Below are 23,189 nucleotides of genomic sequence, written 5' to 3' on the forward strand. Positions count from 1 at the left end.
TCGCACGGGATAAGCGAAGCCTGTGATTTTACTAGAATTTACTGTCTTGTCTCCCGGATACCCGGATGTCAAGGCTTTGGGAGTCCCGTTCTATGGTCCATATGGATTTCAAAAAAAGAAACTAATATAGGTTCGTGCGCTGTGTCATTTACATTTCACCAGGTTAAAATAATATCTCAAGCTTTATGCTTGATTTATTTGTAACACATTAACCTCAAAACCTTTTCAGCTTTCTCTTTCTGCAAATTGTATGGTGTAGCGATATGACAGCACCCAAAATACTATCAAACACTCCAACGCAGCTCCATTCTTCGCGGAAGATGGATAAAAAGGCGCACAGGAAACAAAAACCTCGAAAAAATGATATACGACCCGCCAAATGCTGGCCGAATCGCAGAGATGCCGATTCGCACGGGACCAATATTATCACAGGACCTCGGTGTTCGGCGAAATATGGTAGGTCATTTGCGGGGGAATTTTTACTTTACAAATTACAGACATGGCTGATTCGCACAGGATTAAGATCACAGACAACCTCCGCAATTATTACAAATGACTGGAGGTCACCAGGTAATACTAATCCCGTGCGAATAGGGCTTAAGTTAGCAAAATGGTGGAAATCGCTTACAGCGTCTTTCGATAATACTATATATACTGAAGTAACAAGGTATTCTGCCAACATGGCACCTCTACATTTAAGAAGGAACATGAGAGAGAGAGACAGAGAGAGGGAGATGTAATGTAACAATGCACTTTTTCTCCAATCCTATACCATGTTTTCGTGTAACCCGCCGCTAGACGTACACAACAGAGCGTCACAGTTTGCCTATTAAATATTTTACAGTAGTCTTAATGTGTGCCTTTTTTGTCATTGTAGTAGATGTTTGACTAACAAAATAGCTCTAAAGCGTGAGCACTCATGTGACAGGCACACCGTTAGTGACTGACCAAAGGTCGGTCTGTCTTTCTTCCTAACCATTCGTTTCACCATGGCTCTTCGACACAACGTCTTGCTTTTCCTTTGCATTTTACCTTTTGCTAACACACTCTACAAGCAATGGATTCCAGACACCAATTTTGAAAATGCTACCAACTGGGATAAAGGCTCTGTACCCTGCGGTAATGACCAAGTTGTGTTTTTAGCTCAGAGGAAAGTATCAGTGTATGTAGAAACGGCTCACACTATCACTGGAATGAGCTTGCCGGTGGATGGAGAACTGATTCTGGCATCTGGCGCTGGGTTTACTGTAAGAGAGGGTGGAGATCCTGGTTGTGGATCTGGGGTCACGGCACACTTTAAAGACCCTGAATCTCGGAAATGGTTCGACCCATCGCTGTGGGTGGCTGCGACCACAATCGACGACCTGCACAGAGGTACATATCAGTTTTCAGTCCACGAGGAGAGTGTCCCGTGCCAGTATGACGACGTGGTATTTCGAGAGGGCACCTCATTCCGTGTGGACGTTTCATCAGATCATGACGTGCCCGTGAAGAGTGTGTCTGTACTTGGGAAGAAGTTCACCAGCAGCTCTGAGTTTTCTCAGTACCTGTCATCCAATTCCGGCAAGCTGCAATTCCATGGTTCCTCATCCCTTAAAGTTGGCGGTTCAAGCTGTGACGATAGCACGGGGTGCATTTGTGACAACTCTGGAAATCGAGACAGGATCTGTTCAAATGTGAAATGCGATTCGCTGGAGTGCAAGAAACCCCTGCACCCGGTGGGACACTGCTGCGACGTATGTGGTGCTGTCGTGAATGTTCAGTTCTCTTCGAGCTTCAACTTTGAGTCGTATCGCCAACGGCTACAGCACCTCTTTCTCAGCCAGCATAAATATGAATCTATACAGATGGCCTTGTCGAAAGTGTCAAAAGAGCAGAGGCTGCTGCGAGTGATTCCTTTCGGAGCCACTCAGGAGATTCAGGTGTTGCTTCTGGACCAGAAAACAGGTCAGGAAACCGGGAAGCTGGCTGAAGCTCTCGCTCGAGATGTAGTGCAGGATGTGCACAACCATGGCTTGAACATCGGTATCTCCAGCGCGGAGTTCCAGGCGTCATCCGGGGCGAGCAGCAGCGAGGCAGCTGGAAACAGTGCAGGGGTCATGGTGGGCGCAGTGCTGGGCTCCCTGCTTGGAGTGGGTCTACTTGCAGCCGTTGTTATGCTCTACCGTCGCGGCATCGTTACGATACCCAGAATGCCTAGCATTCCCTCACTCAGCAAGTGGAAGAACAGTAGTGAGATTGGGGAGCTTGGTGGCCCCTTGGACCACGGCTTTGACAACCCCATGTTTGACAAACCGACTATGATGCCTGAGGAACCAGGGCTATACGGGACAGAGATGATAAACTCGATAACCCTAACTCAGTCAGGAGTGCATTTTGTAAATCCTGTTTATGATGAAACTGATTTCAATGCATGAACGGTGTAGTATCAGCTGATCTGATGGGGGATGTGATGACAAAATAATATGAATAAAAACATAACAACTTAACATAACAATCACTGATGAACTAATCTCAAAATGACACAAATTGAAAAAAAAAATACACTACAGTATGTTGTTCACATGCTGAATTTTATGCCACATAATTATATTTATCTTAATAAAAAATTACAAGCATGTTATCTGAGATTGCTGGCTATATAATTGTTACATTACTATTTTTAATTCAGGGATACAAACATGCATTTGATTAATAAATAAATAATACTACGTGCAATTGCCAGTCTTCCCCATGTGAAGTTTGTGGTCACAACATTTAGCTTTCAGATATCAAAGAAATCTCTCCATGGTGACAAACCAGTTCAATAATTAAATCTCAGATTTGAAGGTTACAACTTCAAAGTGTAACGCTGGATTCTTGCCATGTTGTTTGATTGCAAGACTGACTCTGTTTACGGCAAGTACTTAATTATTCAACTTTAAAATTAAAGATTCTTCAGTGGTACTTTGCACGCTCAGCAATCAAGAAGAAGATTTGGGCTTCTTGAGTTGCTAAAAGTCTCTTTGGATTTAAAAAAAAATCCTTGATGTTACATTGCAGATTAGTTCCGCTCTTTTGTTTTTTTAATGAGTGGTTTCCAGGTCTTGGGGACCCACAGCACTGCACATTAGTATGTTGTATAGAGCTGATGATCGAAATCTGCTCTGTTAAATAAGGTAAGCTGCAAGCATAAAATAAAGTGTGCAGTGCTGTGGGGAAATGTGCAGGACCATGACTGAAAATCTCTTTAAATCACCAGTACCGAGACTAAACTGCAATACCCTGTTTTGATTTTTACTAAGAGTGTAATTCCGAAAGGTGTCGTCTATGTTACATACATGGCTCTAATGCAGTCAGCAGAAATTCTGTATTCAGTGTTGTGTAGATCTAGAGGTTGTGGATGCTGTGTTGATCTCGTTGCAGCCTCAGGTTAAAATCTAAACTCCTGTCCTGACATTGTACATTGTACATATTAAATGTTATATAGCCTTCCCTCATGACCTTACTATCTGTGGTTCAGTGTAAGGTGGAGCTGTCAACTTGAGGATGTGCATATCGCTTTGTGTCTTCCGGACAGTTCTATTGAATCAAACAGGAGCTTTATCCTCTGATGTCAGGCAGGATATTTAGCATAATTTGCATAATTTCCTAAGGGAACATTGTTCATAATATCTTTGTTGGTTTTTACAGCCATCACATTTACAGCCTTTACTTCTCTGAAGGCTTTGAACAGCCCTGTAAGAGATCACACGTATAATAAAAGTTTGCCGACCCCTGTTTATTGCAGTTTGCACAAAGAGAGGCGGGACAAAAGTAGATGCAGCACTTTAATACTTACCAAAATGTATTGACCAGATCATTATTACGTAACACGTTATTCAAAACAAATAATCAGACAAACGAAAACACATTTTGCAAAAATTTCAAGATTATGAATTTAATAGTTACATACTAACAAATAACATTATGAATAAAGTTGATGTATGCATTATAAAACATGGCTGGAAATGCTGTTTGTGCGCATAAATATTGAAGGAAGACATCATGTACAAACTCAAGCACAGATAGGCTTTCAAGAACCTGCTGTACTGCAGACCTGTGCATGAATCATACTGTTTACTGACAATATACCTCAGTTCAACCAGAAACTACTGTTGTGATAAACGAAATGACTCGGCGGTAATGAGGTCTACGCTCCTCAAGTTAAAGCTCCAGGATCAACAAAGGGTTCTCTGTGTACACCAACTCAACCATGCGTCACACAGCTCGTCCAATTACTCGTGTTTCAAAAAAACACGTTATGGCCATATACATGTAAACATTTAAGTATGTGTAACCTAATGTGAGGGTGCTTTTATCCTACATACAGTCTCCACAACAGCAACTCTGACGTCAGATTCTGTTAATCCATTTACAGTACATTTCACCATTTTCAGCTCACAATTCAGCGAATCCAACAACTAACCAAATCTGTGTATTAACAAGAACAGCAACGGTACAATTACCACCAAGTGTAGCACATAATGAGCTTTGTATGTCTAACATTTGTCAACTTATATACACAAGTTATGTCTTAAATGACATTTTGTCTAGAAATTTGCAGGCACGCAAAGCACAGGCACTGAGATGCCCCATGGGGGCAGAAATATTATGAGATTAAGAGTGCGTGTAATGAGATGTGACCTCATTTTCACTCTCTGCATTTGCCACATGACATGTGATAACCATTACATTTGAACTGAATTACCATTTTTTATGCATATTGCGTTGTTTGTGTCAGTTAAAGAGGTAATGTAGCCAGCTATTAGAGAGGTCATATTTCAGCTATTTCAACATCGGTCCTCTATAAACCTCTCTATACAAATTTTATGACAAGAGACAATCTCTTCATACCACAGGTTGTTTTCATTTCATTGACTTCCCCAATTAAACATGCCTGAACCAGCTAATCGAGGTCTCCAGGATTAGTAGAAACTTCCAGAGCTAAACTCTGGAGTTAAACTGGCCCTCTAGGAGCAGGACTGTTTTCGACTTCTCTTTCTTTAGCATATCTGGTGCATTGGCCAAATGTTGATGAAGTAACTATCACAATCTTTAAAGAAAAATGGAACAACTGTTCTGTAAACTCTTGCTTTGTTTCAACATTCACTAACAGCATATGCTGGTTAGGTATGTTTTGAAGCATGGCAGCTAGTTTGAGCTGGTTTAAGTTGGTCCTAAGCAACTAGCTCCTGCACAGGACCAGCTCATAACCAGCTGCCATACTTCAAAACATACGTAACCAGCATATGCTGTTTTAAAAAAAATGGATTAAGGGCAGAACTTCACAACTCAGTGTCTTCTATGCAGCCTGGGTCCTCAATGGTCTCCAATCGGCGCTGACAGGTGTCTATGATCTTCTTGCGAGGACCCAAGGGGATGTGAATGCTCTTGAGGTCATCATCTGAGCACAGCAACAGGGCATCCAGGTCAATCTTTTCTCTTTTGAAGATAGGAATGAACTCGTTCATGCTCTGTGTGGCTAGGAACACTTCCAGAGGGCTATTGTCAGGCTCATCGTCGTCATCCAGCCCCAACTCCACCTCTTCCCATGGCAGCTCCTGCATGTTCCTCTCTTGCAGGCTATGGGCGCTTCCGATGCTATCGTCATCCAGACTGGGCATGCGATGCATCCGGCTGTGGAGGCGCAGGTTATCGACCCGTTCGCTGCCTGCTAGACTGCCTTCGTCTCTGCTCCCAATGCCAAAAAGTCCACCGCTCACGTAGTTGCGGCGGAAAACCATGGTGCCCAGGCCGGGACGGTTAAAGAGCGAGTCGTGCCCCGAGTCGGTGCTGATCACCGAGTAGTCCACATCATGACCGTGCAAGTCGGGTTCGCTGATGGCACGGGAGACAGCATCCTCGTTGTCACTAGGGAACATGTCACGTATGTTACGACGAGACCGGTCCTTAGGGTTGACGTACGTTCCCTGCTTCAGAAACATGACGTCGTTGCCTAGTTGTAGGCCAGATAAAGAGCGGACACTCTTCCTGCCATCTTCGTAAATCTTGAATGTCCCGTCACCTTGCTTTTTCTTCTCAAGCTTCTTTTGGATCTTAGTTTTGCCCCTGGCTGTGGCGTGGAGAGTAGCCTAGAGCGAAAAAATAGTACAAGTATAGCTTTAGTGAATGTGGCTTCTAACTAAAGATCAAGGGGCAGTTTTATTAGCAGCTTGTGCCAGCGCAAACGTCTTTTGGCGTTGAAATAGTACTTTCTAAAGACACGCAATGAAGAATTAGCACTGAAAAGGCGTGGACCTGACCTTACTGAATATGCATTTGTAGGAGTTTCCCTTTCAAAATTTATGGGGGGAGAGTATTCAAATGAATCACGCAATGAGATTTACTAACATTTGCACTCGTCAAATTATGGTATTTGCGCTTGAAATGACTGCATTTGTTGTTGTTAGGAGGAGGCACCGCAGGGAACAGAGCACGTGGTAGAAGGGAGAGGATTTTTTTCCACACGTACTAATTTATTTGGAATGCCAGAATAACACATTATCCGAACATAACGTTTACCAAGCCACGTTATTTTTAATTTGCTTCAGGAAATAAAAGACGACTTTGAACCCTCAACTAGGAGTCACGCAATACCAGGTCTATCAAACCTTCTTGCAAACCTTCATTTTTTGACCTCTGGTGCTTTTCAACGTACTGTGGCTTCTTTATTTCTTTATTTGCGACTATGCTAATTTGTGCTGCGCTTGGTATATTGCATTGGTCGATATGTAAATGAGATGTAGCGTCTGTGTTCTTTAAGTTGCACTTTGTTAGTAAATCACCTGCAGAAATTTCCACGCCCATCGGCGCTGTTTGGGAATTGCGCTCTTGTGCTACTTTGCCCTGTTTAGTAAAACTGGCCCCAAATATTTAAGCATTGCAGAGCAATCTGACCTGGGAGTATGGCACACTAGTGGCAGTGTTGAAGTGGTGTAGCTTGCGACTCAAGGTACTGCTGGCATAGCTGGAGAAGCTCATGGCATCAGAGACCGATGCTTCTGTTGTCTCTCTCTGAAATTTACGCTCCATGCGCCGTCGGTGCTTCTGCTGCATTTTAATGCATTCCTTGATGCGGCGTTCAGCATCACGGAAAGCCCGGTCCTTCAGTTTGCTTACTAGCTTGGGGTTGAGGGCTGTCTGCTTGGCAGCGATGGAGTCCAGATAGCGCACGCAAGCCATGTGGTTCTTGGTGGCAGCCATGTCCAGTGGCGTGTGGTAGTCGTTGTCCAGGCACCACACGTTGGCACCAAACGACACCAGGAAGGACAGGCAGTTGAGATGGCCATTGGATGCAGCCAGGTGGAGCGGCGTGTTCCCCCATATGTCACACTTATCTGGGTTCCCCCTGAAAGTAGAGCCGTGATAGATCCATATCAGGTGTGGCATTTAACAGTGACCACTACTCAGACCCCATAGCCTATATATATATATATATATATAAAACATATATAATTGACACTTTTATGTGTAAAATAACTGGATATGGCTTTTCTAAGCTGTCATTATCACTTGTCTTATATCCCAAGAATAGCTGAGACCACACTGGCAATCCCATGATTTTTTGATTATGTTTTCAGCACTGGCTTGTCATTCGTGAAGGCCAGTAAATAATGCATAGGTCTATAAAAAACTGAAACAACCTGCTCTACACATTTGATATCTAACATCATCATAAGAAGGACAAACAGGTGTGTTATATAACCCATACAATCTCTTATTTTTCTTACTTATATAAGTTTTCTTTTGTAAGCCAGTAATCCAGGTTTATCTCTCCTAATGCCGATCCAAACCACTGGATCGGTAATTTGATCGCCTGCTTGAATAAGAGGGAGCTTGTTGGGTGTCTCCTTACTATAGCAAGAATGATAGAGTTGCATAGGTGATGTCACACTAAATTCCTGTGTTCAGACTGTAACCACAGGCCTGATCAACAAAGAAACAATTCTAAAACTACAAGAAATCTGCTAATCTATGACTGCTAGAAACTACAGTACATACAGTACATAGTGACTGGTCATAATATAACTATTCAATATGCATTCTAGAAAACTGGATCGCTTGAAACTAAACTCAGATTGAAACCTTACTTTTTTTTGCTTTACTACTGTACAGTATAGCCCCACCTACAGGTGACTTGCTGGTTTTAGAGTTTAACTGTTGAGAATAATATGAATGCACATATAAAAACATTTTGAAAATATCATTTTAAAAAGTGTACAATATAGTATATATTATAGTGAAAAAAAACCACTAAGAAGTAGCAAGGGCAGTATACCCGTCTTAAGGTGCATTCAAGGTATACATTTTTAATCAGTCAATGCATTAACAGGGAATTGAACCTATGACCTTGGTGTTGTTGCTAATGGCATGCTCTGTCAGTCCGAGCTACAGGAACATGAAAATGTGAAAGCAAAAAAAAAATCAACCTTAAAATACCACTAAAAAATATATTTTTCAATGCGAATGTCATGCTGATAGTTTGATATGTCCAAAAAACTTGCAGTTGATTTTTCTACCTGGTCTGACTCTCAAAAAATGTCTTTTGTTGATGGTGTTGATTCATTATAATTTTTTTTACCCAAAGCCAGTTAATTTCCTTGTTACCAGAAATACATTTTTGGGTTACTTTAAACAGGTTTTTACAGTGAGAAAATATTATGTTAATATGACATGGTCCTCTACCAACTTGAGGCATGTTACATAACACCACCATAAACATCAGGAGAAAGGGTTATTTAAGGAAGTAGACTGGAGAGAACAGCACGTTCCACACCCAATTAACCTAATAAAATCATCAGCCCTGCGAAGCACCAGCCGTCGTGACACCAGTATTGGGTTGTGATGATATACAGTAACGGTGACCAGAGATCCGCGCCATGCCGGTTCCTGCGTTAGTCATTTCATATGAGGCGTACATACGGGTTAAACTTCCGCTAAATCCACAAACTAAACCAGTTCGTGCAATTGATAAAATGTAGGGAATGACGCGCAATCTTACCCTCTCCCTACAATCAGCCGCAGCGCCTCCAGGTTGCCGTGGTAAGCGGCCCATAGGGTCGGTGTCATGCCATCTTCATCCGGAGCGTTCAGGTCCTTCCGCGTCGCTTCTTTCAACAAGTCAAGGTAGCCATCCCGAGCTGCCTTGTGGTATTTGTCATTCATGGTGATCTCGAACCTCAGCCTCCATCACTCTTTCACTGGCTCTGTGCATTAGGTCTGGAACCCCTGACCGGCTGCAGCGCGCGTAAGGCACTTGGAGTTTCCAGGGACACCTCAGACGCGCAGCGGCTCTTGAGGGTGTGGCTTCAGCTCGTTCCTTACAAAACGCAACCTTTTCCACATTTGGGATTCGAAATAATGTATTATTGGGTGAATGAAAGACATTCTTTAAAAGAGCCCTGCTTCCCCCTCCAAACTCATAAGCACACGAACAGCGTTAAGAAACAGTTGTTTATTGCTTAATAAACATTCAAATAAAGTGGCACCAAAACGCACAAGGACTCTGAAACTACAACGAAAAAAATAAAAAGTAATAAATATATATATATATATATATATGTATGATGAAGTTGTAACATATTTTAGTTAAAAATATCTTCACCTGACTAGTTCGTTTGAAGTTTTTCTCTCGAAATGTTAAGCCTGAAATTGGGTTTGTGCTATATTGCTTTGTTATTTGGTATCATATTTTTAATTGTGGCTTTGGTGGACAATTATTTTCAGTTAGCCTACTGTATTTTCGTGATTTAACCCTTACGAAAATTAACCACGGTTTTGCTACAAATAAAACCAAAAAAACATGGCTACTTTATTTAAACCATTGTAACCACAAATTAACCATGGTTCTGTCAGGACCACTATCGTCAAAATGATAGATACTTAGCATAAAGTTTGGTTTGGCGGTATGGTTCTGATCTGGGCAAAAAACGTCCTGCTCATTCATGCAGCCTGTCATGAATGAGCAGGGAGAGCAGCAGTAATAACCCCCCTAGGGTTAACAGAACAGAACAAGGCAGATATCATTAATGTACTTAATGATATTTAAGTGTAACACTTTATTCAAGATAAAGGAGTCTGTTTAGCAAGGAACATCAGAAAGCCATGTCCTGACTGTGGCAAAAGGAGGAGCTGGGGATGGAGGAGGGTAATTTGCTCCTGAGCAAGCTGAAAAGCTGCTGAATAATACTGAATAGAGTTTATATAGGAATGCCGCGATAGGTGTCGTATTCCTATAGGTAGATGTGATCAGCTGAGAATCAGCTGATGCAAGCTTGACTCACGTGACCTGCCAGAACTAATGCTAACGCTTAATTTTTGCTACACTAACCATAGTTTAACCTTGGTATTTGTAGTAAAACTGTGGTCAATACGGCAAAAAAACATGCCTATATCTGGATGAGATACTGAACAATTTTACTGTAATAAAACCATGGTTCATTTTATTAAGGGAATGTGAACTACTAAGTAGGCCTGCTATTATTTTCACATAAAAGTTGTCACAGTACTTTTAAATCAATATTTTTTTATACTGCGTTTGTGAATTACCAGTCATTGCAACCTGGATTAATAGTTGCATCAATGTTATTTATGAGGGCTTTATATAGATGACATATATATCATGATGTCCCATCACTGTGGCATTATCACACTCCACTGATGTTTGAGGATTTATAATGCCTATAATTGCATGGTGTATGGTAGATGTCAAATTGTTCATACATTTTGTTCTAATTATTTGTGTACTGTGTGTTGTGTCTGACAGGTTACAGGTCCTTCAGTGTTACGGCTGTAAATCTTTGTGTCACCAAGTGAATATATATGCCATGAGGTGGCACGCTCCTCAGAAGACCAGCGGTTCCTACTCGTGGTAAGTGAAGGACACTAACCATCATGCATATTAGTATGAATTGTGTTATACGGAATAGTGCTATTTTCTGCTAATTGAATGAATGTATATGACAAATAGTCTAGTATGTAGCTTTTGCACTATGTTTACTTTCGTAATTCTGTATTGTGGAACTGTTGCAAGATGCTTTGTGTGAAAGTGCCTGTTAATATTGCTTGTGTTAACATTAATAATCACCATGCTCTCACAGGACACAAAAGAAACAATGCACAGGTCCATTGTACTCAAACATTTACAATGAAATTGGGCGAGGCTGAATATCGCAATGACTGTGAAAACCGATATAAGCTGAGTTAATAAAGGCTTAATATTTTGAAAACAGATATGATTGAAGTACATAAAAGCTCAATATTTGTTGATGACTCAGAGCTGAGGGTGTCTGATCAGTAGCTACCTCACATTTCCTTCGTCACCAAACAGAGTGCAGAGACTGTGCAGGTAGCCCTATTGTTAAACACTGTTATCACAATAGCTGGGAGCTATTGGCTGGCTTTGGTCCAGTGCAAGCAAAGGTGAAATCTTTTTAGATTTCCAATATTGCCAATTCAGATTTGAGGATGCAGGTCCCTTCAGATGTGGGACAGACGCAGGGCTAGACGTAAGCGGAAGAGAAGACAGGTGATTGGTTGGAGACTTATGCGGGTTCAAGTATTTATACAGCTTGAGGAAACTAGGCTCATTCCAATTATTTTGCATGACAACTTGCTTCATACTCTACAAATCCAGCAGACTCTATTTATTAACTTGGAGACTTAGAGCTTCACTAACAAATTGACTTGTGTTTTCTTGTGGACAGCTCTTCTAACTCACGCAACATGACGACAAAGCAAGACTTAGAAGCCATCGAGAACCAGATATCCACCATCCAAGTCAGGTCCCATGGAGAGACGGTCAACCCGGTACTTGCCCATGGCGGGTTCAAAACCGTGGAGAAGGGCCGCAACTGGGGATGGCTTCTGTCTGGATTCATCTCATTAAACATCCTTCTCCTTGGAATCGCCATAGTGAGCGGAAGCTTCTTCAACAAGATCCAGATCACTTCTTCTCATCTCCTGATTTTCCTCATCTTGCTTGTCATTCTCACCACCGTATGGATGGTTTACTACAAAATCCATACGTCGAGGGTGTACCGTGCAGTGCTCTACAAAGACAGTCACGCTGGACCAGTTTGGCTGAGAGGTGAGTCTTCATTTGTATGATCAAATCAATTTCTTATTCGAGAAAGACAATTTGGGTTGTTCTCACTATCTTTTATATCTTCTGGTAGACATCTAGTGCTCATATTCTGCTTGTGTCTTCATCAGGTGGACTGGTTCTGTTTGGCGTCTGCAGTGTAATCATGGATATTTTCAAGATTATTTATTACGTGGGTCGTATACACTGCGAGTCGCCTGTGAAAATAGCCTTCCCTGTTGTGCAAGCGCTCTTTGTCATTGTGCAGGTAGGTTAAAATGATAAAGAATGGTTTTAGGCTATTTGTTCTTGTATTTCTAGAGCATTTAAACATACTCTCTTCCATATTTCAGACATACATCCTCTGGGTTCATGCAAAAGACTGTGTGCAGATACAGCAAATCGTCACACGGTGAGTTCTAAGTGGTCGATGACTTTATGCAGACTTGGGATGCTATCTGGTTTTGTCAGTTTATTTCCTTGTCTTTTGCTATCTTGACCTCAGCGTGTAGTCAGGAAGATAAATGAATGGGAAAATCTGACAAATGGAGGCAAATGATCACACCCATGATTCAGAACTGTAAAAGAAATGAGTTGTTTGTAGTGATCTTGACTAGCCCATTGAGCTGTATGAGGTCTCGGTGTGAAGCAATGAGCATACATTTTTAAGTTAGCTCAAGGAAATGTTTGCTCGACTGAAGGTTTGATAGGATAGCGGCGGCATGTGCCTCTTGTATTGAGTTTACACTTCCACGAAACAGGGCCACTAGCATGACTGCAAAGTAATATTAACTCTCTCATTGCAGTTGTGGTCTGATGTTGACGTTGTCTACGAATCTCATGGTGTGGATGACGGCAGTGACAGAGGAGTCGCTCCATCAAACAGTGGCTCCAGCTGACCCTTCATACAATTCTTCAAACGGCGGCTACAAAATCGATGTCACATCACAAGGTGCTTTAATAAGCAAATCATATTGCACACTTTTGAGACTTCCCTGTTGAAAAAAACAGCATATGCTGGTTAGGTATGTTTTGAAGCATGGCAGCTGGTCCTAATAAGCGACTAGTTCCTACTCAAGACCATCTTAAACCAGCTCATGACCAACTAAGGACCAGTTCAAACCAGCTCAAACCAGCTGCAATGCTTCAAAACATCCCTAACCAGCATATGCTTTTTTATTCAACAAGGTTGTGTACTTGGGTTAAAATACATTGACAAATATTGAACATCCTGTATTGATTTGATTAATTTGAAGATTAAAGGGATAGTTCACCCAAAAATGAAAATTCTGTCATTAATTACTCACCCCCATGTTGTTCCAAACCCGTAAGACCTCCGTTCATCTTCTATGGTTGAACCCCTGATGTCACACGGACTATTTTACTGATGTCCTTGCTACGTTTCTGGACCTTGATCATGTAAGGACACTTGCTGTCTATGGGAGGGTCAGAGAGCTCTCAGAATTAATCAAAAATATCTTACGTTGTGTTCCGAAGATGAACGGAGGTCTTACGGGTTTAGAATGACATGAGGGTGAGTAATTAATGACATAATTTTCATTTTTGGGTGAACTAACCCTTTAAGTAGAGCATTTCATTGACGTTCTCTGTTGTTGTCTTTCAGGCCGCGCCGGAGAGAGCGACTGCAAGTGTAGCCATAACATGTGCGATACTTTTGAGAAAGCCTACTACTATTTGTACCCCTTCAATATCGAGTACAGCCTCTTCGCATCAGCCATGGCCTACGTCATGTGGAAAAATGTCGGCCGCCAGATGGATGAACACCATAGCCACAATCTGCGCTTTAGCCTGTGGGACGTTCTGATTGGTCCAGTCGCTGGCCTGATCATTCTGGTGGCAGGCCTGGCTACGTTTGTGGTGTACGAAGTGGACGTGGCCAAAGAGGACCCAAAAAAGAAGGAGGAAGCTCTGATAATACATTACATCATGAACATAGTCGCCATCCTTCTGATGTCCATCACAACTTTGATCGGTTGTGTAATCTTCCGGATGGATAAGAGAGAGCAGGTGTCCGGGAAGAACCCTACCAGGAGTCTGGATGTGGGACTGCTTGTGGGATCATCTCTGGGCCAGTTCCTCATCTGTTACTTCACCATAGTAGCTGTTCTGGCATCAGGGGTCCAGGGGCACATAAATGGGCTCAACCTGGCCAATTCTATTCTGACTGTGATCCAGCTGTGCCTACAAAACGCCTTCCTCATCAAGGGCCTCCATCGGGAGCCGTTCAAAGAGACTGAGACATCCACCGTCTTCGCCAACGTCATGGCCGTACGAGAGAGAGACCCGGAAAGACGGAGCAGCTCTATCGTCCCAGCTCACACGCTACCCATCCCGTTGACGTTGCTCCAGGGTCGACTCTGCTGGAAGAGGAGGATCCTTAAGGAGATCTGTGGCTTCCTGTTATTCTGCAATGTCATTGTAAGTACCTGACTCCATATTCTTTATTGAGTAAGAGGTAGGGTTGCAAAGAGGTGGATAATTTCTAGCAAATTTCCAGAAACATTCCAGAATTTTTAGGAAAAATTTAGGAAATGTTGGCATTTTTGGAAACGTCTGGAAAATTGTGAAACTTTTGAAAAATTAGGGAAATCTTCTGCCACTTTGCAACCCTAGTTAGAGGGCATACACACAGGATACATTCTTGCATATATTGTTTTTAATGGTTAACGGTTTCATTAACATACCCACACATCGGATCAAATTATTATTATTCCAGAAACATTCCAGAATTTTTGGAAAAAATCGGAAAAAATCTGGAAAAATTTAGGAAATGTTGGCATTTTTGGAAACGTCTGGAAAATTGTGAAACTTTTGGAAAATTAGGGAAATCTTCTGCCACTTTGCAACCCTAGTTAGAGGGCATACACACAGGATACATTCTTGCATATATTGTTTTTAATGGTTAACGGTTTCATTAACATACCCACACATCGGATCAAATTATTATTATTTATTGCTCATCACATAACAAAATTAGAAGCTAGAAGTGGAAAAAGCACCTTGATTATTTATGATCGCTGTATGATCGCTGTCTTATTTGCTATAATTTTGTGGTTAAAAATTGACGATCAAGGCATTTAAAAAAATGCTACAAATCCATTTTGTCCAATTACGTTTTGTTTCATTCTGAATGCGTATTATGTGTGAATGCCTCCTAGACTCCTGTGTCTTTAACACTTCATGGTCAGAAATCTGATTTAAATCAAATTCTGTACATTGCATTTCTGTTTTGCAGCTTTGGATTATGCCTGCCTTCGGAGCCCGGCCTCAGTTTGAAAACACCGTCGGATCAGACATTTATGAATTCGAAACGTGGGCAGCAATTGTGAATATTGGAATGCCATTTGGGATCTTCTACCGGATGCACTCAGTGGCTAGTCTGTTTGAGGTGTGCCTCGCCTCATAAATCAGCTGACCACTCAGGAACTGTACAAGCTTATGCACATATCTTTGTAAAATAGATATATTTTTTATATTATATTTTTGTTTAGCTGAAAGAGAAATTGTTTTATTTATTGTATAATGCAACAATGTGTATATGTGAGCGTGTGTGGAGATCTAGACCATGTTGAACTGAAATCCGTTTGAATATGTCAATATCATCTGATATATGGCCTAATCCTGTTACAGGCATTCAACTGCTAGCAATGCAGTGAAACCCTCTGGAAGTATTACCAGAGATCTGCCTTTTCATTGGCACCTGTGAATTCCCAATTTCTGTTTATTCTGGTCATTGTGTACCCAGATTAAAATGAGCAAACTGTACTCTGTTTTTTATGCTTCTGCTCCTTATAGATTAATGAAGTCTGAACAGGAAGCGTGACACAATGACAACTGTGTTTTTGTACTCTACATCCTCTCAATATATTTGGACAATTTTTGCACAAATGCACAAACATTAAAATACATATACAAACGCAATGTCTTGATCTGTTCCACAAGCTCCCTTATAAATACTGCCACAAATGAAGAAGTCATCGGCACTTTAAACAATATGATGAACATATGCAGAAATTCAGTAACCATAAGTGAATCATTTTGCCAACATTGAATAGTTTCATATTTTTTATATACGTAGACAGCGTTTCGACTTTAAATATCAAGCAATATTTACAGTATCTCATTAGCAAAACTGATATGCAGACAAAAATAGAGATATTGGTAGGCTATACCATCAAACAACTACGATATATAATACTTCGGAAACAAAAATTGTTTTTGTACATTTTCACGATGTATATGAATACTGGTGGAACTAATCGAAACCAGCTTTTGATTTTCTGTTCATTTTCCTTCCAGTTATTTTTCATACCTGACTACAAATTTGAAAATTTGGGAGTATGCATGTGTAAGCACATGTTCTTTCACATACCAAAAAAGAGGATTTAGCAAGATTGCCCTCTTGTGGTGATAATACAATCTAGAGGTCTTTGTCAATGCTTCTAATCTAACTTCCTAAAAATTTTTCACAAGGTTTTCGAAACTATAAATAGCATTCCTTCTTATAACAAGCACCTTGTTCCTATAAAAACCACAGTGAGAGAGTTTCACATGTCTGGGCTGCATAAGTGCTGACCACAGTATGCTTTTACTATCAGAGTGCATGGTTTATATTTAGACACTTTATCATCTGAACACCAGCCAGAGCAAACAGACTGCCGATAGGCCGACCGGCAGCGATGGGCACTTCTCGTGGAGTCTCACAGTCTATGAACGGGATAAAACAAAATGACAAGGCAAGATGAAGTCTGCGGGTTCTCAGCGACCGACGGGTTAAAGCTCATTCTTACATCCTCTGGATCTCAAAGAGACGCACGTCGGTGTCGTACCAGATGGGTGGATCCACATTACTACAGTGAAAAAATGGAACAATGTTGTATATATATATATATGACAAAAAAAGTCGATCAAATATACAACTCATCAATAATGACAAAGGCTCCACCTCCAATTAAGCAGTCAATATATTCTATATCAAAAATATAGAATTTTTAATTCCATAATAATGCCAAGTTTGAAAAGTGTGCAGGATTTATGCATTGTTTCCCCAAAAGAAAAATAACTTTACTCTTTTTACATTATTTAATTTTTTATAATTTATTATCATTCATGCTTATTTGTAGGAGCATTATTTGCATGTGAAAAATAGAATGAATGTCCTCTTTTTACAGTCGAATCAAATGCACATGAATATATACGTTTTATACTATACCCCCAGCTTTTTTAAACAAATCAAATCAAATCCTACTCTACATTATTACAAAATGAATATTCGGTTTCTGAATAATCCGTTGGATTTAAAGTGTCCCTATTATGGGTAATGAAAGGTTCATATTTTGGTTTTGGAAGTCTCCAACAACAGGTTGTCATGCATGCAAGGTCAAAAAACACTTTCATTGTCTTATAATATGCATTTATTTTTACCTTACTTGTTCAACGACTCCCAAACGCTTCACTCAACGATTCATTTTTCCAAACCCCTCCTTTGCGTGACACTAATCTGCGGTGATTGGTCCGATTGGTCTCATTTTCATTTCATCATAAGCCTGTAATGCCTGATAAAGCAGCGTTTGTGAGCGCAGTGCTGCTTTGTGTACAGCGTTACCGGGGAAACCACTATTTTTACCTAGTGGCAAAGAATGAATTTGCATTTTCATTCAGACCAATGGAAAAGACCAACATGTGGGCGGGCAATATGCTAATTTTTCATAGTGATGTCAACATGAAACGGCTTGGGATTCGTTTTAAAAACGACTCGTTTCAATGATTCAGAGTCGACTCTTTCTTTTGAGAGACAATAACTTTATACACGGTGCACTTTCAGATTTAAAACTTTGCAGGATGTTTTCAATCACTTACACACTGCATGAAAGGTAATTTTCAAAAATCCATAATAGGGGCACTTTAAAAACACCTGTCATGTTTTTGGTTGAAATGATAAATGATAAATGAAACTGCAATGTCATACTAACCGCAGGTAAATGACTCCCCACATGTATGTGCGAAACCACATGGCAGTTCCTGCATTGGCCTGGTATTTCCTGATGAGAATGGGATGGGGCACAGGCAACAGACCCACAAGAGTGCCGTGCTGAAGAAACTTCAGGATCTCGGATTCATCCGTTAGACCCCTAATTTAAAACCATAATGTAATATTTCACAGCAGCAAATCAAACTACATGCAGCAATCAATGACAAACTCTTCTCTTACTTGTCAATGCAGATTTTTTCCACCTGTGGAACCAGTACTTGCAACAAGCGCATGATGGTCTGCAGTGGGAGTTTGCTCTTCCAGGACAGGACCTGCAATATGAGTGCAGGTGAAGAGAGCTCTCGTGGGCTTTATTCACACTTGAAATGGTTAACTTGGGGTTGCTCTTAAAGTCATAATGAAACTAAATTACATTGTGACATGTATACGAGTTTAATGGATTATCGACAAAAAAAGAAGCCAGATAGGGACAGGGTTCTATGAGTCGGTTGTTGATTGGATTTGGAGGTGTGAGTGTTGCACTCAAAAAGAGAGGCAGATGAATGTGAGCTTGCAGAAGAAGGGTCTATGAGGACTTGATGATTAGAGAAGTAAGTCCCGCATATGATAGTTGTATGATATTTAAAAAAAATAAAATAAATAAAACATCTGCATGAATCGTGCACAAAAATATCAATAATATCAGTTTAGAATATTTATGAAGTGAAGATTTAACATAAGCGCATAAGAAAATACTCTTTTTGCTACAGCCAAATGTATTAGCTTTCTTAAATTAGATTTATGGTTTGGTTCAAACTTCAAATTTTGATCTAACATTAAACAAATATATTCATTTTCCCAAAGAAAAAACATTCATACAAAATAAAAAGATTATTTATAATAAAGACCATATGCATAATCAATATATTTTCTTTAGACATAAACTCAAATGTTACTTAATGCTGATCAATATACATTTTGGGCTTTTTACAACTTAACTTCACCTTAAACAAAAGCTACATTTGTTATAAAATGAAAGTAGAATGTTCACCTAATATAAATTCTTAGTTTTATATGTTTTACTTACTATATATAAAGACAAGTTCAAAAGACTTCAAAGGTGACATATCATGAAAATCTGACTTTTCCAGGTGTTAAGTGCTATAATCAGGTCCCCGGTGCATCTACCAACCAAGGAAACATGAAAAAGATGAACCCAGTAACTTTGTTTTGGGAAGCCTTTTTCTGCAAGCGTCTAACGAGCGCGTCTGATTTTGCTCCCTTGGTGAAGTGGCAAAGGGATCTCATTATAATATTACCGTCCCTTAATCTGTAAGTTTACACCCACGGCGCCGACATTTGATTTTGCAAGCGACAACGGTGTACCAGCTCTAACGCCATGGCGAAAGTTCGAGCAAAACATGCTAACTGTTCTGCCTTTGGCTGCACAGACGAGCACAGAACACTGTTTACAGTCCCAGCCTCAGAGGAGACGAGAGCAGTGGATTTATTGATTTATTTACTGTATATTGCTGCTGCCACACAGATCTAAAATAAACATGTGATTTATTTCCCAGCTGTTTACCTTCACAGACATAACCGACTGTTTTTTGTAAAGCATGTGTGTTTTTAACGTAAACTTGTGTGTGAATGAAAACTTAGTTTAATATTTTAATACAGCCGCTTTCTGTCCGTATGCTTCGGATGTGTGCACTCAGAAAACCTTATATCTGAAGTTTAAACTCATATGGTTTAAAACGCATGATTTCAGCGTGATAAACATTATTATCAGAACCAAAACAGATGATTTTAGCAGGTCCGAGCTGTAAAGGCACAGCCCTATTCTGGAAAAGGGGGCGGGGAGCAGCAGCTCATTTGCATTTAAAGAGACAGACACAAAAAACATCGTGTTTCTGCTTCCACTCAAAATAGGCATTTTCAAAATTATATAATAAATTATCTGTGGAGTATTTTGAGCTGAAACTTCACAGACACATTCTGGGGACACCAGAGACTTATATTACATATTGTAAAAAGGGGCATAATATGTCTCCTTTAATGTTTATCTCCATCTATTCAAAATAATAATCAGATTTCTGTTATTTCTTTTTCTCTTTATCAGAAAGAAAAAAACAGAAATGTAAAAATGTATACTATAATCTACCGAGTCATTTTGATTCCTCTATGCAGAGGTGTGCACTGGCATCATAAACTGTTAGTAAAACAGGTTAAATGCTCACTGCATGTTGCACTTGCTCAATCTATCTTAATAACCTGTTACATATGCAAATAAGAACTTTAAGAAAGTTCTTTAACTTTACTTTAATTCTTTAAAACATGGAATAAGACAAACATATTTTATCACAGGGCTAATATGACCCAAAGAGGAAAATTCGGTCATTATTTACTCACCCTCATGTTGTTTCAAACAATACAATACACTACAGTTTACTGTAGTTAAAACTAAATTGTATAACAGCTAAGGGGCATTGTTAGGCCCCTTAGCTGTTATAAATTAACTGTAAACCATGGCTTCTTGGGGCTTATTGCATTAGTACACTGCAGTATGTATCATAGTTTATCAGTTCACTATAGTTAATACTACAATATGCTGTAGCATTCACTAACAACGTGTTGTAAATACTATAATATACCGTATACAGTATAGTATGGTTCAAAAACACTATCGTATATACCATAAATTAGTATAGTATTTTTTCATGTGATGATGAAGGTCTTCTTACCCAGTCTGGCTTAGGGTTCCAGTGGCTGATGGCAGACGATGATGAGCTGGACAGACGTCTCCTTGCCATCTCTGCCTCAGTGTAGAAGACATCCTGAGGAGAAGCATCACTGTCACCACCTTCATTTGAAGAGCTAGTGATTGTGATATGTGATTGTGTGCCTGCTCCTCTAACCTCACTGTCTCTTCCTGAGATGGACTCTGTGTCGCTGGTTCCAGCCGCAGCGCTGTGTTCAGGGGTTTGTGGGGACTCTGTCAGTGGCACAGCTATCATAGTACCGTCTTCTGAAACCTGGGACTTCTCCGTCAGTTTATCGATGCCTGAAGAGAGTTAGCCTGTCTATCAAAGCAACTCGCACACAAAGTGCCACTGTCTCATAGTAACTGGTCTTATACTAATATTTAGCATGCAGTACATGTAAGCAAAGCTACCTGGCATGGCCACCAGACTGGTCTTCAGAGTGCCGGGCTCAGCAGGCACAGCCGGCCGTGAGCCCTCCATGGACACCGTCTCCAGCGAGCTGGTGCGAGAAATAGCGTCTGGAGATTTCTTCTTCCTCTGCAAGGCCTTCTGAATGGTGGTGGGGTCGGAGGGCAGGTTGGCCAGCTGGTGGAAGACGTTGCGCTTCCGAATGATGGCGTACACCAAATTACAGTTACCTGATCAAAACATTACCAGATTGGGGTCAGGGGAAGAAATTAACTCAGTTCAACTTTATTCAAGGAAATTTGGTTGCAGCATACAAGCATTTCACATACAACAACAAAACACACAATACAAAAAACACACTCAGTTTCCTTCCTAAAAAAGTTCTTACCTTAAATTTTTAAAACTTTACAGCTGAGGGGATAAATAAATGTCTAAACCGATCTGTTTTACTAATAGGGGTTCTATACCAAATGCCAGAATGGAGAAGGTGAAACTCATGATCCATAGGGTGGGAATCATCTAATAAAATGCTCTGGGCTTTACCCAAAACCGGTCTTATGATATTACTGGGCCATAGTCATCTGCTTCCTCCCCGTTATTTTTCTTCCCTGGTTTACAATCCTCTCAAGACAATTCTATTTTTTTTCCCATTTAGAGAATTAAACCAGCACAACAGTGAAAAAGACAACAGTGACTCAATATAGGATCTGTAGAACATGCACATCAATGAAATTAATGGAAAGTACTATCACAGTGATCAAAAATGCATGCCAAATGCGAGATACTGCCAAAACGTCTACTGCAAAATTAAACTAAATTTATTACGGCTATACCGATAGCCTACTTTTATTTTTGGTACTTGCCGATACAGAGTACCGATACTGGTATTTTCATTGTATTTGTAATTTTTTTTAAATATTGGGTACAGAAACCAAAAGAATATGTATAATGTTAGTTGGTTAACTTCATTTATCAAATAGATATATCCAGAGCCGATCCTTCCAAAATACGCAAACTGTGTTGGTCCCCCGAAACACCAGGGGGCCCCCTTGCACTCAAAGATGATTTAATTTTAGTTTAGTTATTTAATTTGGCCAGCAGTTGTGAAAACATGAATAATCATTTATTTTAATGCGGTGCGCTGTCGCCCTTTCTACGTAAAAATCAGTCAAATCATGTAATGTGAATGTCGTACAGCTCGAGACTAAAAAAACGAGTTGAAAGCGTACCGAGCCGCGGAGGAGACACTGCTTCTCAAGCGCTTTCCGCGAGCACGATTCGAGATGGAGTGAAACACGGACAAATGCGTTTCATTCATTCGTTCATAACCACTCATACCCCACTATTATATTACATACTGGTAAAAAATTTATAGCCTGAATGCACTGTAAGTCGCTTTGGATAAAAGTGTCTGCTAAATGCATAAATTATTATTAAATTAATTAATTATTAAATTATATTAACATTAACACATTTAACATTATATTAATTGCATACATATACTTCGTAGACATCCATAATCTCAAATAATAACTCCATTCTGCTGTCTGTTGTTCAGTTGTCTGTGCTTCTTTGTCTGAATACGGCACTTATCACATGCTGTGTGGTATGGGCATTTGGTATCGGGGCATTTTAACGAGTACAAGTACGAGTACAGTAGCTCAGTATCAGACCCGATACCGATACGCATCCATCATTTTTTTTTGCCCTAATGAAGGCAAAAAATTACACTGGAGGTCAAATATTGTCCTTTAATGGAAAAGTTTATTTCTGACCCTGTTTGGAGTCATCTTTATGTAACCTTTTAGCGGCCAGACCACAACATGTACATTAATAATTTGCAAAAGTACCACATGGACTTCCATAAACAGAGTTGGCAGAAAGGCAAGAGAATGTCTAAAACTCTCCTTCAAAATGAGAA

The 23,189-nt window shown here is 40.2% G+C and overlaps 4 protein-coding genes across 4 annotated transcripts in view; 2 read left to right on the plus strand and 2 right to left on the minus strand.

The window, feature by feature from the left end:
- Positions 1-989: 989 nt before the first annotated feature.
- On the plus strand, positions 990-2,417 carry LOC107556594 (protein amnionless-like). The gene has a single exon (XM_016239726.1). The coding sequence runs from the start codon at positions 990-992 to the stop codon at positions 2,415-2,417; it is 1,428 nt and encodes a 475-aa protein (XP_016095212.1).
- A 2,869-nt stretch (positions 2,418-5,286) lies between these two features.
- LOC107556601 (Usher syndrome type-1G protein homolog) lies at positions 5,287-9,236 on the minus strand. The gene is made up of 3 exons (XM_016239733.1): positions 9,023-9,236; positions 6,919-7,369; positions 5,287-6,113 (listed from the first exon to the last, which is right to left on the minus strand). Exons 1-3 carry the CDS (start codon positions 9,184-9,186, stop codon positions 5,307-5,309), a joined length of 1,422 nt encoding a protein of 473 aa, XP_016095219.1. The 5' UTR covers positions 9,187-9,236; the 3' UTR covers positions 5,287-5,306.
- Positions 9,237-10,847: 1,611 nt separating this feature from the next.
- Positions 10,848-15,610, plus strand: LOC107556602 (otopetrin-2-like). The gene is made up of 7 exons (XM_016239734.1): positions 10,848-10,891; positions 11,727-12,109; positions 12,235-12,371; positions 12,457-12,515; positions 12,910-13,028; positions 13,728-14,542; positions 15,360-15,610. Exons 1-7 carry the CDS (start codon positions 10,848-10,850, stop codon positions 15,528-15,530), a joined length of 1,728 nt encoding a protein of 575 aa, XP_016095220.1. The 3' UTR covers positions 15,531-15,610.
- A 343-nt stretch (positions 15,611-15,953) lies between these two features.
- LOC107556617 (protein HID1) overlaps positions 15,954-23,189 on the minus strand; it is a 21,574-nt gene continuing 14,338 nt past the window's right edge. Inside the window, exons 14-19 of the mRNA XM_016239755.1 lie at positions 21,271-21,498; positions 21,014-21,159; positions 20,840-20,932; positions 18,336-18,427; positions 18,097-18,255; positions 15,954-16,974 (exon numbers count right to left, since the gene is read on the minus strand). Coding sequence (XP_016095241.1) covers positions 16,911-16,974; positions 18,097-18,255; positions 18,336-18,427; positions 20,840-20,932; positions 21,014-21,159; positions 21,271-21,498 — 782 coding nt within the window. The 3' untranslated portion in view covers positions 15,954-16,910. The remainder of the gene's footprint in view (positions 16,975-18,096; positions 18,256-18,335; positions 18,428-20,839; positions 20,933-21,013; positions 21,160-21,270; positions 21,499-23,189) is intronic.

The sequence above is a fragment of the Sinocyclocheilus grahami genome, unplaced genomic scaffold, assembly GCF_001515645.1.
Source record: "Sinocyclocheilus grahami isolate Dianchi unplaced genomic scaffold, SAMN03320097.WGS_v1.1 scaffold574.1, whole genome shotgun sequence".
Taxonomy (NCBI): domain Eukaryota; kingdom Metazoa; phylum Chordata; class Actinopteri; order Cypriniformes; family Cyprinidae; genus Sinocyclocheilus; species Sinocyclocheilus grahami.

Bases quoted from the DNA above. Each gene is read 5' to 3' on its own strand.
- LOC107556594 (XM_016239726.1), top strand. From the start codon at position 990: ATGGCTCTTCGACACAACGTCTTGCTTTTCCTTTGCATTTTACCTTTT.
- LOC107556601 (XM_016239733.1), bottom strand. From the start codon at position 9,186: ATGAATGACAAATACCACAAGGCAGCTCGGGATGGCTACCTTGACTTG. The intron at 7,370-9,022 runs GTAAGATTGCGC...CTCTACTTTCAG, and splicing joins CGGCTGATTGTAGGGAGAGG to GGGGAACCCAGATAAGTGTG. The intron at 6,114-6,918 runs GTCAGATTGCTC...TTTTCGCTCTAG, and splicing joins CTAGTGTGCCATACTCCCAG to GCTACTCTCCACGCCACAGC.
- LOC107556602 (XM_016239734.1), top strand. From the start codon at position 10,848: ATGAGGTGGCACGCTCCTCAGAAGACCAGCGGTTCCTACTCGTG. The intron at 12,516-12,909 runs GTGAGTTCTAAG...CTCTCATTGCAG, and splicing joins ATACAGCAAATCGTCACACG to TTGTGGTCTGATGTTGACGT. The intron at 13,029-13,727 runs GCTACAAAATCG...GTTGTCTTTCAG, and splicing joins ATACAATTCTTCAAACGGCG to GCCGCGCCGGAGAGAGCGAC.